The sequence below is a fragment of the Protopterus annectens genome, chromosome 1.part2 (genome assembly GCF_019279795.1).
Source record: "Protopterus annectens isolate FY-2018-M chromosome 1.part2, PAN1.0, whole genome shotgun sequence".
In the NCBI taxonomy this organism is placed as follows: domain Eukaryota; kingdom Metazoa; phylum Chordata; order Ceratodontiformes; family Protopteridae; genus Protopterus; species Protopterus annectens.
The window spans coordinates 364770525-364784621 of record NC_056727.1 but is presented as its reverse complement, the minus strand read 5'-3'; the positions used below and the strand labels follow the sequence as shown (position 1 = coordinate 364784621).

Here is a 14097-nt window from a genome sequence, read left to right as displayed (position 1 = left end):
ACAGTGAATACACTCGAACATCTACATTTATGGTAAGTGTACACAACTGTACTTTCAGCAGTTTTGCAAAAAAAGCTATAATTACAATATTTTAGTAGTGGATATTACTTGTGAAATTTGAAATAAAATATGGTGGCAGTTCAATGAACTGTGAACTACTGCTGCTCTTGTATGTAATATTGTAGTCATGTTGTGTAGCAGAAAAGTTCCTGTTCTTGTACCTTTTCTCATTCAGCAATTTAAAGTATTCCTGGCACTATAGACTTCTCTTTATTCTCACACTATGTAAGATACTTCTGATAAATTTGTCAAAATGTCAGAGTAAAGAGACATAAGGGAAAGATAATGTTACCACTTTTGATATCTTTACTACAAGTTTTGTGGCATACCACGTGGCATATATCTGTCTTAAAGGTAATACCTCAGTCTTCATGCTATACTCTGTTGGTAGCATGAAGCACACAAGTTAAGATTATGAATGTATGTATGAAGAATGAAAAGGAAAGAGAAAAACTGAAGATCATACCTCTCAACTGTCCAGATTTTTCTCTCATATTTTTGGTCTGTTCTTCATAAAATCTGTGTTTTTCTGGTAAATCACTGTGATGATCTGAGGACTGAAGTAACTAAATAATGAGGTACATTTGAATTTCAGACTTCATATCCTTCAGAAAAATGAATGTTTCATTTGAGTAAAAAAAATGAATGTTAAGACTAATCCTGTTCTATCAAATTACTCAGTTTATAACAGCAATATTTATTTATTTGGCATTTGTTTACCGGAAAAGTCTGACTGGGTCATGAGGTACCCATTTTCATTGGAAGCCCAGGGAGAAAAGCTCCAGATACATATGATTAACAGAATGTAAAACTAGACAGACATAATAAAGTCATAACATTCAAATGCAAATATGAAAAAAACACATTAGTTTGTCAGAATTAGAACTTAACAGACACATAACATTCAAGCACAAAATTTGAAAAGCTACACATTAGTTTGCCAGAATAAAAACTCAACAGACATAATAAAGTCATAGTGTTCAAACACAAGTTATATGGAAAGCCTGATAATAGGAAAATGCAGCATTGTTTACATAATGGATGATTATCATAACGATTTTTAATATTCTAGGTAGGGGTCATGAAATATGGTAACAGATTATATTGGTGAAGGCATAGGATAGTACGAATAGAGAAGAGTAGGGAGTGACAGAGGGGGATAGTAGGAATAGATGTGGAAGAGGTATGAGTGAAACCTCAGGGGAGTATGTGTAGAGGAAGGGAGGGTAAGGTAAGTTAGTAGTGGAGATAGATTATCAGTAGAACAAGGTGTAAGAGTACCTCAGCCTGGGCTCATACAGGAGCAAATCCAAGCTTTGTTGAAGTATTCTTTTATAGAGGTTTTGAAGGAGTGCAGGTTAGTGCAAATCTGTCTCTATATTTGGGCCTTTGTCCCCCCATTATGTCAGGCTTTGTCCAGATTTCTTGCATTAAGAGGTTGAGCTGTATGTTGCAGATTGCATATAGATGAAAAAATGTATGTTTTTGTTATAGTTTCAATATGTGGTTAGTTTATTTACATACATTTCTTTAATTTCACTTTCAAATTGTGACTTCTAAGATTTAGAATGTTGTGCTGTAGGGGATCCTTTTCTACTTTAATCTGTACTGCAAGTGCCATCTCCTCTCCTTGAACAATGAAGTGGGTGTTCTGTTTATCACTAGTGGTGTGATAGAGATAGGAAACAGTACCAAGCAGTGAGAAAGCTTTTTGTACTGACCTTAAAATTTGCAATAAACTGGGACAAGTCTTAGATACCTATTGCACAGAAGATTCAGTTCATGGGAAGTTATGCACACTACATTTCTCAGTGTTCCTAGTGCTGAACAAATCTCAAGGTACTTATGGGTCTTATGTGACTATTCATGATCAGGAGCTTTACCACAGGAATATAGCATCCCATGGCTCTCTGACATGTAGCATAAGTGTAGTCCATCTGGCAAGACTTCATGTGAGAACTGCACTGCATTAGAGTTAAGTAATTACAGTTTTATCCCCTTTGGCGTGGCTTTTGCTGTCGCTTTGTAGGCCTAACTGTATCCCTTGTAGTGGTTGTTTTTCTGTCTGTCTAGTTTATTAGGAGCTCGTTTAAGTTAGAGAGCGCTTTGCCCTTTTAAGTTAGAGGGCTTGTAGTTAATTGTTGTCTTGTCTGGAAAATAGGACCACTTGAGTTAGATGCCCTATTTTTCTCCCTGGTTGTCTGTTTCCTCGTGTTTCCCATAGTTACTGTTCAGTGTAGCTTAATAGTTCAATAGTTGAATAGTGAAATTTTCTTGTTGATTTTGTGGTCTTATCTTAATTATGTCCAAAGACCCAAAAGAGAGGGAACATAAGCCTTTGGGCTTTAAAAAATGCCAGAAGTGCTCACAAAAAATGTCCATCACAGATGGACATGTTATATGTGTTTATTGCCTTGGTGCTATTCACCTACAAGAAGACTGTAAACAAATTGATCCTGAAAGGGCTCTTAAAGCCAACTTTTGAGGAAGCTATTCATAGTTCTTCTTCCTCTTCTTCTTCTCCTTCTTCCAAAAAGGAAAAATCCCGGAAGAGACATTCACCTGCAACATCGGCTCAGTGGGAGCCACCAGTCAAGCTACCAAAAATTTCTAAGACCACTACCTCCTCGAATCCACAGTCCTTGGAGCCATCAGGGTCATATTAGTTGACAAGCTTGGTACTTCTGCTCCAAATTCCGTGGAACTGCAAGATACCTGTACTCAGAGCTGGTCCATGGATATTTCACCGGTTTCTCCAGCACTGAGATCTCCAGTTCTGCACAGGTCTCACTCTCCATCCCTATCTTCCAGGTCCACCAGGAGCTTATCGGACGATGACGTGGAATGGGTGGTGTGCAGACTCCTGAAATCTCCGGCGCTGACCAAATTATTCTCGGCTCCCACCCATTTGGTCTCAGAGCCTACTGTGCCAGTTATACCCACTGTTGCTCCTCCTCCGAGCCAAGCTGGACCTTCAGAGCTGGAGTGGTTGGTACTGCTTACTGTGGGTCCTTCAGTTCCGAGACCCCCTTCGGTGTTCATGGAGCCGACATTTGCTCCAACTCTCTCGGTGCCGTCCGGAGAGTCTGGGAGCCGGGGTTCTCCGGTCGGCCCCGGGGGATTCTCGGCCCCGATCTTCTTCGGTGCCGAGTCTACCCCTCAGAGGGTTGGCCCGGGTTAGCTCGGCTCCTGCATCAACCTTGGGTCTGATCTCATTGGTTCTGGTGCCTTCATCTGTCTCCTCGGAACCTGGGTAGTCTTTGGAGCCGGCAGGATCTACCATTGAGCTGATGAGGAGTGTTTTGTCAACTCATTCAGCACCACAGAGGGATACTAGCACTTGTCTCCCTAAGGCACTGGCTACTGTCTTGGCACCACCCATTCCACAGGACAGCAGAGATCCAGAGCCTCAGGATCCCTCAATGGGCGAACCCCTCTCCCAAATATCCTTCTGAGGAGCCACCTCAGAAGAGAACTTGCCAAGAGGAAGCACGTAGACTCCCCAGATGAGTCAGTCACTTCAGACACTGACCTCGATGAGTCAGGAGTCAGTGTACCTGAAGGCTTTTGGGTCTCAACCTTCAGCCTCCTGGGTGTCTCTGCCTTCCGATGAGCTAATGGACCTGGTCAGTTGAAAGGCATGGGAGTCACCTGACACAATGGAATCAGTCCCTCGGAGGCCAAACAAATTCTTGTCAGCTCCTTCGGGAAAGGATTTCCTCACTAAGGGGGTACCTGTAGATGCTATGGTGGTGGCAGCAGCCACCAAGAAGGAACTTTTGGAGACTTCCTTATCTGTTCATCCTCTGAATAAAGACTCTCGAAAGATGGACAGATATGGGAAGCATGTCTTTTTGTCAGCGATATTTTCACTACGATCGCTAAACTACCTATCTCACTTTACAAGGCTACAAAGAGATCTGAAAGAGCTAGGAGATACTCTACAAGGTACATTAACTGCGGGGGTGAATGAGAAGGTCTCCTCCCAGCTGTCCACCTTAAATGCCATCGTCAACTCCTCCATGAGACTGATATCCTACACAGCAGATGGAGCGAGCAGGGCAGTGGGTTCCGGAGTTTCCCTTAGGAGACTCTCCTGGATGCGCTTATGCAATTTTGCGAAGCCCTTTAAGTCTACTTTTACTAACGGACCTTTTGATGGTTCCTCACTCTTTGGACCCAAAATAAAAGACACTCTAACCCAGTGCGAGCAGGAAGGAAAAACTCTCTCTGTTGTTGGAGTACGTTTTCCCGTACCTTCAAGACCTCATCCTAAAGGCCAGAAGAGTGGGAAAATGTGGTTCAAAAGATCCCAGAGAGTTTTCTAGGATGCATGGGGTGATTCCTTCCCCAGGGGCAGAGGGGGAGGCAATAATGGTAGATGCCCGCCCAGAGGCAGATGGGGCCTGCAGAACCAGGGTGACTGTGATTCCTTTCGCGGATGCCCTTATCAGTGCTCCTGAAAGGAGGCCCGACTGCTCTACTCTGGAGGCAATTGGGGGATGTTTATCCATGTACCCAGAAGCCTGACAAACTATCACAAGAGACAAATGGGTACTAAAAATAATATCCAGAGGACATTCCATTCCATTTTCCAATCCTATTCCACAGACCAGAACAATACCAGATGTTCCACCCAATGTAAGGGAGCAAGCAACTGTAGAGATTCAAAAGTTGCTGCACAAAAGAGTTATCCAAGAAATCCCCGCAGACCAAATAGGATTCGGAACTTAGTCAAGATTCTTTTAGGTGCCAAAAACAACAGGGGACTGGAGGCCCATATTAGACCTAAGCAAATTAAACAAATCTGTCAAGAAGTCAAAGTTCCAAATGGTGACACTGCAGTCTGTACTTCCATTTTTAGGGAAAGACGATTGGATGTGTTTGATAAACCTTCAGAATGCTTACTACCATATAAAAATGGACAGGACATCAAGAAGGTACTTACGCTTCCGGCTGGGAGTCAGTCATTACCAGTTCCGAGCTCTGCCCTTTGGTCTCACTACAGCCCCCAGAGTGTTCACCAAATGCATGGCAGTAGTCACAGCTCACCAGAGGCATCTAGGATTCTGAGTGTTTCCCTATCTAGATGACTGGTTCCTCTCTGCCACCACCAAGCATCTACTCCAACAAGCCAGGGATCTAACTTTAGACATTTGCAATCAGCTGGGTATTATATTCAACTTTCAAAAATCTGCCTTGTTGCCCTGTCAACATATTACATTCATAGGCTCAGATCTAGACAATGCCTCCATGGTAGCACGTCTTCCAACAAAAAACGTTGTAGCACTCAGACAGCAGATACTTCACCTCCTTCCCAAGACCAAAGTGAAAGCAAAGATAATTCTAAGATTACTAGAAACAATGGCTTCCACAATTACACTGGTCCCTCTTGCCAGAATGAACGAGGATCTTTCAATGGCTGTTGTTCTCCCAATGGTCACTTCAAGTGCTTCCTATGTCTCACCTGATCAGAATAACGGAATCATGCAAGAACGACTTAAAATGGTGGATACACTACACTCATGTGACCATAGGGGGGAGACCCTTTGTTCCACAACAACCCATAGCTATGGTGACCACGGATGCTTCTCAGATGGGGGGGGGGGCATTATCTGGGAAGAACAGTCCAAGGTACATGGCAAGAACATGAGGGTCACTTGCGTATAAATGTCCTAGAGATGAGAGCAGTGCTTCTTGCATTGCAAGCACTTCACGACTCTCTCCCTCAAGGGACAGTTGCAATACATTCAGACATTATGTCTCTGGTTTGGTACATAAACAAGCAGGGGGGATCCAGATCTTACCCCTTTTGTCGAGAAGCCCTAAGAGTTTGGCAATGGGCAGTTTCTTCCCAGCACTTTCTAATAGCAACACACATTCTGGGGAAGTCCAACGTGATAGCAGACAAGCTAAGGAGAGCAATGTTAATGCCTCACGAGTGGTCTCTCAATCAGAATGTAGCGGAAATGAATTTCCGAACATGGGGTCTGCCTTGCTGTGATCTCTTTGCTACTCCCACGAATGCCAAGTGCAGCAACTACTTTACCCTAATCCCCTCTCCGGGGGAGACACCGAGAGACGCACTTGCTCACGATTGGCCCTCGGGATTTCTGTATGCTTTTCCTCTGTTTCCTCTCATACCCAGAGTCATTCAGAAAGCAGAGTACTAGGGATAATTCTCATTGCTTCTTACTGGCCTCGCCAAGTTTGGTTCCCCTTCCTTTGGCCTCATCTACAGGAGAAGCCTTGGACTCTGGACCCAGTTCCAGATCTGCTGACTCATATGTCAGGAGAGCTTCATCCTTCTGTCCACACCCTAAAATTGACAGCTTCGCTGCTCCACTTCCCAATTTAGTCAGTTTTCACTATTTCACTCCTACAGTTAAACATATCTTAATGTCCTCTCATAAAGCTTCCACTAGAAAACTGTATTCTAGCAAATGGAAAAGGTTTTCCTTTTGGGCTCAAAACAGGAACATTGATCCCTTTTCTGCACCTATCCATTCTGGAATTTTTGGCGGAACTCATCCAGCAAGGTTCAGCTGCAGCAACCATCAGGGTTCAACTCACTGCAATATCAAATTTCCACATTGGTGATTCCATCTCCAACTTGATGTCACACAGGTTGTGTTAGAGCCTTCTTAAAAGGTGCTTCCTTATTAAGACCTCCCTTTAAGGGAACCCCTTTCTCCTTGGGATTTAAATTTTGTTCGGTCTCATCTCACGTTACCACCTTCTGAGCCCTCATCATCTTCAGATCTCAAGTTCCTTTCCTGGAAGACCTTGTTTCTAGTGGCTGTAACATCTGTTAGAAGAGTGTCAAGCTCTTTCTATTAAACCGCCATATTTGATTTTTCATAAGGATATGGTATCAATATGAACTAATCCATATTTCCTACCCAAAGTGTCTTCTCCAAATAACATAAATCAATCTATAGAGCTTCCAGTTTTCTTTCCTAATCATAGCAACAAGGCAGAATACAAATGACATCAATTAGATGTGCATAGACAACTCAGATTCTGTTTGCATAGGACCAAAGATTTTAGAAAATCTGACCAGTTATTCGTATCCTTCTCTGATGCGAAAAAGGGTAGCTCAGTTTCTAAAACTACTCTTTTCAATTGGCTTTCTAACTGTATTACATTCATCTATTCCTCAAATTACAGAGATTTACCCTTCAGAGTGAAGACTCATTCCACTAGAGCAATGGCTACGTCATCTGCCTTTCAAGTCAGAATTCCCATGGATAATATTTGTGCAGCAGCTACTTGGACCTCTCCACATGCTTTTGTCATGCATTACAAAGTGGATTTGGCCTCCAGGGACAGGGCCTGCTTTGGTTCCACGGTGCTTAAAGATGTACTCTCGTGAGCCACCCAAGGAAAAGGTGCTAGGGACGCTGTCATTGTAAGAATGAAGGCGAGATAGGACAACATAACATAAAGAAGTTATGTACTCACCATAACGTTCCATGTTTGTTGTCCATCTCGCTTTTCATTCTTACGAACCCTCCCTCCTTCCCCCTGCCAAAGACTCCTTGTGGACCTGGTGGATGTTTTTACTACCTTCAGGAGTTCTTTGTTTCAGTTTGTTTCCCCTTCTATTGGGTATAGTATATATATGTATATATATATTTGTATATATGTATATAGTGTACATTTCATTCAGTAGTAGCAACAAACAAGATCTGAGGAATTACACCACTGCATTGTGGGATACCTACTTGCCACAAGCCAGGTTTGAAACTTTCAGCAAAGTATTCAGCCGAGTCAGAGCCGAGAATCGGCTCTGAACCCATCATTGTAAGAATGAACGGCGAGATGGACAACAAACATGGAACGTTACGGTGAGTACATAACTTCTTTTTTCTACCAGGACTGTTGTGAGATTTCTTTTTCTTTCTTTTTTTTTTTAAGTTGCATTCTGCATATGTAATAGGCTTGAATGATTTTGTGCTCCTTTGAGTAGAACATGCTTGTATACTGTGCTTCTGTATGTGGCCCCAAATAAAAACCGTTTTAAACAGCCTGCTTCATTTTAACTGTCTTTACTATTGCAGCATTGCTGTATCACTCTGAAAATCTTTTTTGTGCAGTGAATGTTTACTGAGGATGCCCCACCTCTGATTATTGATTTTTGCCAGTAGCTGCTCCTCTCGGCCCTTTAACTTAACCATAAACTGATCATGCTGAAGTGATTGTTTATAGGGTTTATTAATAGGGCTATTAGCAGTAGCTTGTTTATCTTCACAAATGACAAGAAATTCTATGAGGTATGTGCTAAAGAATAGTGTCTTCTGAGACCAAACTTAAAAAGGAGCAAAGCAGTTACTGATTATTTGTCATCCAACTGCTATGGTCTGACAGATATTGAGTAGTGCTTGCAAATAACATGTTGCTTATTGTTTCTTTTTCTTAAATATTATTTGTTTCTTTTAATACATCCAGAACAAAGTGTGTGCAGTGACTTGCAGGACATCATTGGAAAGCTACAACTAGTTAAACAGTTATAGTTATGCAGTTATAGGTCTAGCATGTAAGTTAACCATCACTGTTTAGAAGAAATATCAACTCTGTATCCAAGGAGGTTTGTATTGCAAAACTGAGTTACTCCTGAATTATTATATCTTTTTAACGCATGATTTGGAAAAAATCTGTCATTGGAACATTTCAGCCTTCATCAGGGATTCCTTTTAAAGTCTTCAGGTATCAAGGACTGAAGTAATCTGGTACACCTTAGGACACAAGGTTGGTTCCAGATCCAACAGACAGCATAGCAGCAATGCATACCCCTCAAGCTATTAGCACAAGAAATTTAGACAAAGTCTAAAATAATGTACTACTACTGCCCTCCTTAACTTCTTCAACATAATAAACCAATGCAGAAAATGAGAGCAAGCATGTTGCTTCACTTCTCCTTGACATTTCCAAAGCATTGACACAGTGTCCCACCAAAAGTTCCTCTCTGAACTTGCAACACTAGGTCTCACTTACCCTTTCCTCTCCTGGTTTTACAGTTACTTGTGCAGTCATCAGCAGACAACTAAATGGCAACAAAACCTTTCAGCGTTTTAGCCAGTCTCTGTTGGTGTTCCCCAAGGGTCAATACTCAGCCCCCTTCTATTTAATATTTTCATAAATTGACTTCATGCCACTACAGCACTTGACACTCTTGTACAATATGCCAGTGATTCAACCCTTATCTGCTCTGCCCCATCCATAACAGAATTACAGGAAATTACTGAAAAATCTTTCACTGACATAGAAATATGGCTAAAACCTCTTATTTGTTGCTTAATGCCAAAAAAAAAACTTACTCTTATTTACTCCAAAACGACATCTTAACCAGAAACACACATTTCATATTACCTCAAGTAATAAAATAAAAATAGAAACCATTAGCAAACTAAACTACTTGGAGTCATAATAGATGACAATGTCAAATTTGATCACCACATACTTCATTCCATCAAGAAAACTCACCAAAAACTCTCCTCCCTCTGTAGGGCCAAACACTACCTGACAGATCAAGCAAGAATTAACTTAGCAGCAACATACCTCCTTCCTTTTCTGTTATATGCTTCCCCTATTTTCACCAATATCAACACTATGTATAAAACTAAACTAGCCTGTGGCTACTCCAAAATAGCTAAATTTGCAACCAACCATATAAAACACATGACTGCCTTGCATTAAAACAATTAAACTGGCCTAAACGCACAAACCATTTGACATACTCACAATTAATCATTGCCTACAACCTATTGTACTCGCCAGGCAAATGCCCAGCATTACAAAATACTCTACTGTAGTGTTCACCCACTAGGGATCTTCACTGTAGTAATAAACTTTTGGTATGTGTCGGTAAGGCATTCAACACTGCTAGAGACTCTCTTTACTCTCATTATGTGTCAAAACTCTGGAATGAAATCCCCACACAGTTAAAACAGAAAACTTAAATAATTTCAAAACTTTGCATAAATAGCACCTATGCCAAAGATGGTCCTGTTCTTCCTGTTCACGTGGGTAGCTTTACTCTGATTACTTTTTCCAATTGTTACAGCCGCTTTGCTTCCCAATCTGTTGTATCCTATAAAACACCCCAGTATGATCTTTTCCCTGCAGCCATCATGCTTTCAATACATTAATTGTTATTGTATGTTATTTCTCTGTTCAATGATTAGCCAGTTTAAGTTCTCTCTTGTTTTTTGTGTTAAAATGCTATATTCATGTAAATAAGCGCATGTATAGATGTTTTTACCCTGCAATTGTAAACTTACATTATGTGTAACTTAAATGTGGAGTTTTTCTCCCCAGGCCTCTGCTGAAAATGAGTTTTACCCAGTCGAACCTTTCCTGGTCAAAAAGACAAATAAATAAAGGGGGGGACAAAGACCCAAAAATAGGAACAGCTTTTTAAATATTGCTCTTATAATCTTAGAAAGTTGCTACAATAATACATTTTGTGTTAATATGCATTTTCTGTAGGATGTAAAGTCTGTAACTCAGATGTTTGTCATTATTTACTGACTTCAATCCTTCAGAGATTTGCCAGAAAACTGCCAGTTTTATGAGGAACACAACAACAAAATATGATTAAAAAATCTGGACATTCTGTGAAAATCTGGACAGCTGAGTGGTATGTAGTGTTATATAGAAGCAGACATGGAGCTAGAGACATGGACTGTCAGCTGTATAATTTGTCATTAGAACTCTTGACCCAGAGTTTTCCAGAGACAGCTCACATTTCAGATTGTTCACCAGCCAAGCCTGTACAGTCTAAAGGCATATAGTCAGCAGACAGCTAACCACTTACACACGGGCAGTAGCAGAATCCTACAGGTGTTCAGTAACATCATGACTTCATGGGGTTATTCTCAAAGATATCTCATTACCTTAAAGAGTAGTGCACGACTAAATAGATTCTGTACCAGCTTTTCTCAGGAGGAAGAAGGAAGAGCAGAACATTTTCTGTCATATGTGACCAAGGTATTTTATGCTTTCCTTTCAACAATTTTTACTTTTTTTATCCCCTCAGCTCGATACAAAATGTACTAGTAAAACCCAAACAAGACAAACTTAACATGCTGCTAATATCTTACATTTGCATTCTTTTTGCTGCATTCTGCTGCTGACCATCTCTCCCTCCAGGCTGCAGAGTGATCACTTTGTTCCCCCTGAGCCTTTGTGGATAGGATCAATTGAACTAGGAGTGGGGCTGTCTTAGTTGCAGTGGAACAAGGTTTTTTGCTTAAGCCCTGTCTTCCTTCTGCCTATGCTGTTCAGCAATCAATGGGTTAGTATACAGAGGGCTTTGTGAGGCACGTCCATGCCTGTTCATGAGGCATGATCAAGCAGTCCTGATCCCATTTTAGAGAAGCACACTGACTCTCTGGTCTTCACCAGGGATTCTACCATGGGCATGAGTCCCAAACACATGCCCCCTCCCTTCTTTCCAGAGAGAGGATAGCAGTCTAATCTTCTTCAATCCTCTCTTTTCCCTTACCATCTCTATCAGTTGTCTGAGCTACTAGTCAGCCTCTGGTCACCTGTGTAATATTCAGGGCTTGGTCTGTCTATACCAATAGAGATGGTACACATGCTGATAATATTCTCATAGTGTCAGAGAAGGACATGGATCTCCACATGCTGATAATATTCTCAGAATGTCAGAGAAGGCCATGGATCTCCACATGCTGATAATATTCTCATAGTGTCAGAGAAGGACATGGATCTCCACATGCTGATAATATTCTCAGAATGTCAGAGAAGGCCATGGATCTCCACATGTTGGTAATATTTTCAGAGTGTCAGAGAATGCCATGGTTCTCCACAAGCTGGTAATATTCTCACAGAAGGCCATGGATCTCCACATGGTGATAATATTCTCAGTGTCAGAGAAGGCCATGGATCTCCACATGCTGGTGATATTCTCAGAGTCTCAGAGAAGGACCTGGATCTCATAGCTCCTTCAAATGATTATTCAACCAGGATTGATTGCATTTGCTTCTGATACCCTCCCCACTGTTTTAGCAATAGTGTAGGGCCCTTCTTTCATACCTGATACTTTGAACCCCCATTTGGCTATTTTTGTTTTTCATTCATTTAACTGCAGGTAGGTAAGCTCTTTCCCAGGCAATACATTATATTTTTCATTAGTGATTAAGATTTATGAAGAAAGTAGTGAACTGCTGTTAAATATTTTTACATTTTTTAGCATCCTGGAAGTCTTGGTGGAAGTAGATAGCCCCATTTTTTTCTTCAAAATATAATCATTTGCCAGCATCATATTATCAAGGAGCTAATAGGTAGTCTGGAGAAATAATTGTCAGTTTCTGTTGAGAAGGAACTTAAGGAATAGCTCTTCATTTCGTTATATTTGTGTGTGTGTGTGTGTGTGTGTACACACACATATATATATATATATATATATATATATATATATATATATATATATATATATATATATATATATGCCTGCCTGTATGTATTGAAGAATTTGTGAAACACACGAGAAAGGTGCAGGTCATAGGTCTGCACCAAGTATTTAATGTAAAATTTCAAATGAATAAGAATATATTTGAATAATATTGTAGCTGGCTTTTTTCTAATGTACATTTAATTTGCATAAGAATACATACATTCATGTTCAGCAGTATTTTTATAAAACTGATTTTTTTTTGTTTTATATCACATAGGATCATTCATATGTCATCAGAGATAGCCCTCGGCAGTTAAAGCAGAAAATTGATGGTCTTATGGAAGTAGTAGAAAGACTGCAGAGGCAATTACATAATGCTACAAGACGAGAGAAACGTCTCCGTCAGTCCATGATCAGTACAATGGATCATAGTAAAGTCAAAGAACTGATTACAGATATGCAAAACCTGTCAGGTCTGTACGTAATATATTTGGTAAGAAGTTAACACTTGTGTGCACATGGGTGGGGTGTGCGTGTGTGAGAGAGTGTACAGTAGACTGAAACAGTCGCTTTGTCATTGGGAATCTTTTTTGGTGGCTCTGTGATTGAGTTTGTTTCTTTCATTACATGTTCCATGTTTTTCTCAAAAATGTCTGTTCTTGGGGGCATATATACCCTGAACCTGTGCTTATGATGTCACATGCCATGCCGGGATCACTACATAATCTCGAAAGTTTGAAATACCGAATTTCAAACTTTCGAGACTATATAGCCAAAACCCCTAATTACCGAAAGACCAGAAGAGCGAATTTCAAAATCACGATCATCGGGAGTTTGACATTCACGCTTCTGGTGTTGCAGTATGGTGGCAGGTCAGGTAAGTATCTATGTTTAAAAGTGTTGGTTAGGGTTTAGTGTGCAAGTATGTGTTGTGACTGTGATGTGTGTGTGCGAGGGGAATGTAGGTGTGTGGTGGTGTTTCGTGTGTTTGTGTATGTAGTGCGACCTTGGAGTTAGAATATTTAAGTAGGGGGTGTGGGGGGTTGCAGTCCCCCACATGAGGGTGCAGGGGGGCTTGCCCCCCTGTTTGTCTGTAGTTTACGTTTGTGTGTTTGTGTTCTGGGGGACGGTGTGTGTATGTGTGTGGTGTATGTTGAGTGTAGTGTTTCGGTAGTTTGAATTTCACGGTTTTGATGTTTCGGTATTTTAGTGTTTTGGGTATTTGGTCTCGAGATTTTGGGCGTCGGTAGTTTGGGTTTTCAGGATGTAGTAGTGGTTCCCACATGCCACACTAAGGAATGCACCTAGCTCCCTTAGCTGCCAGCTCTTTTCTGCATCTTATATACTTTGAATCTCAGTCCTGCAGTAAGTTGTGGAAAAATTTCCATGTTAAGTGCCTAAAACAACTAAATCTTTTTATGTGATTGTATGTATACCAAGTAATGTGCCAGTACCCACATCCATGTTGTCTGTACTGCCTTGTAGTTGTATACAGTGTAAAGCATTCTACTAAGAGCTTGCCTAACTACAAGAAGGATGGTGGTGGTTTAAATTTTCCAGTTTGGAGATTAGAAGGAGAATCCTGTACACAGTCACAGGTCTTTGCTTAGCCA

General features: G+C 40.9%; 1 protein-coding gene across 2 annotated transcripts in view; it reads left to right on the top strand.

The window, feature by feature from the left end:
* The window catches only part of LOC122789193 (THAP domain-containing protein 6-like), a 265593-nt gene that overhangs the window by 204603 nt on the left and 46893 nt on the right, over positions 1-14097 (top strand). For both annotated transcript variants that reach the window (XM_044056472.1, XM_044056464.1), the window contains exon 5: positions 12762-12957. In XM_044056472.1, coding sequence (XP_043912407.1) covers positions 12762-12957 — 196 coding nt within the window. The remainder of the gene's footprint in view (positions 1-12761; positions 12958-14097) is intronic.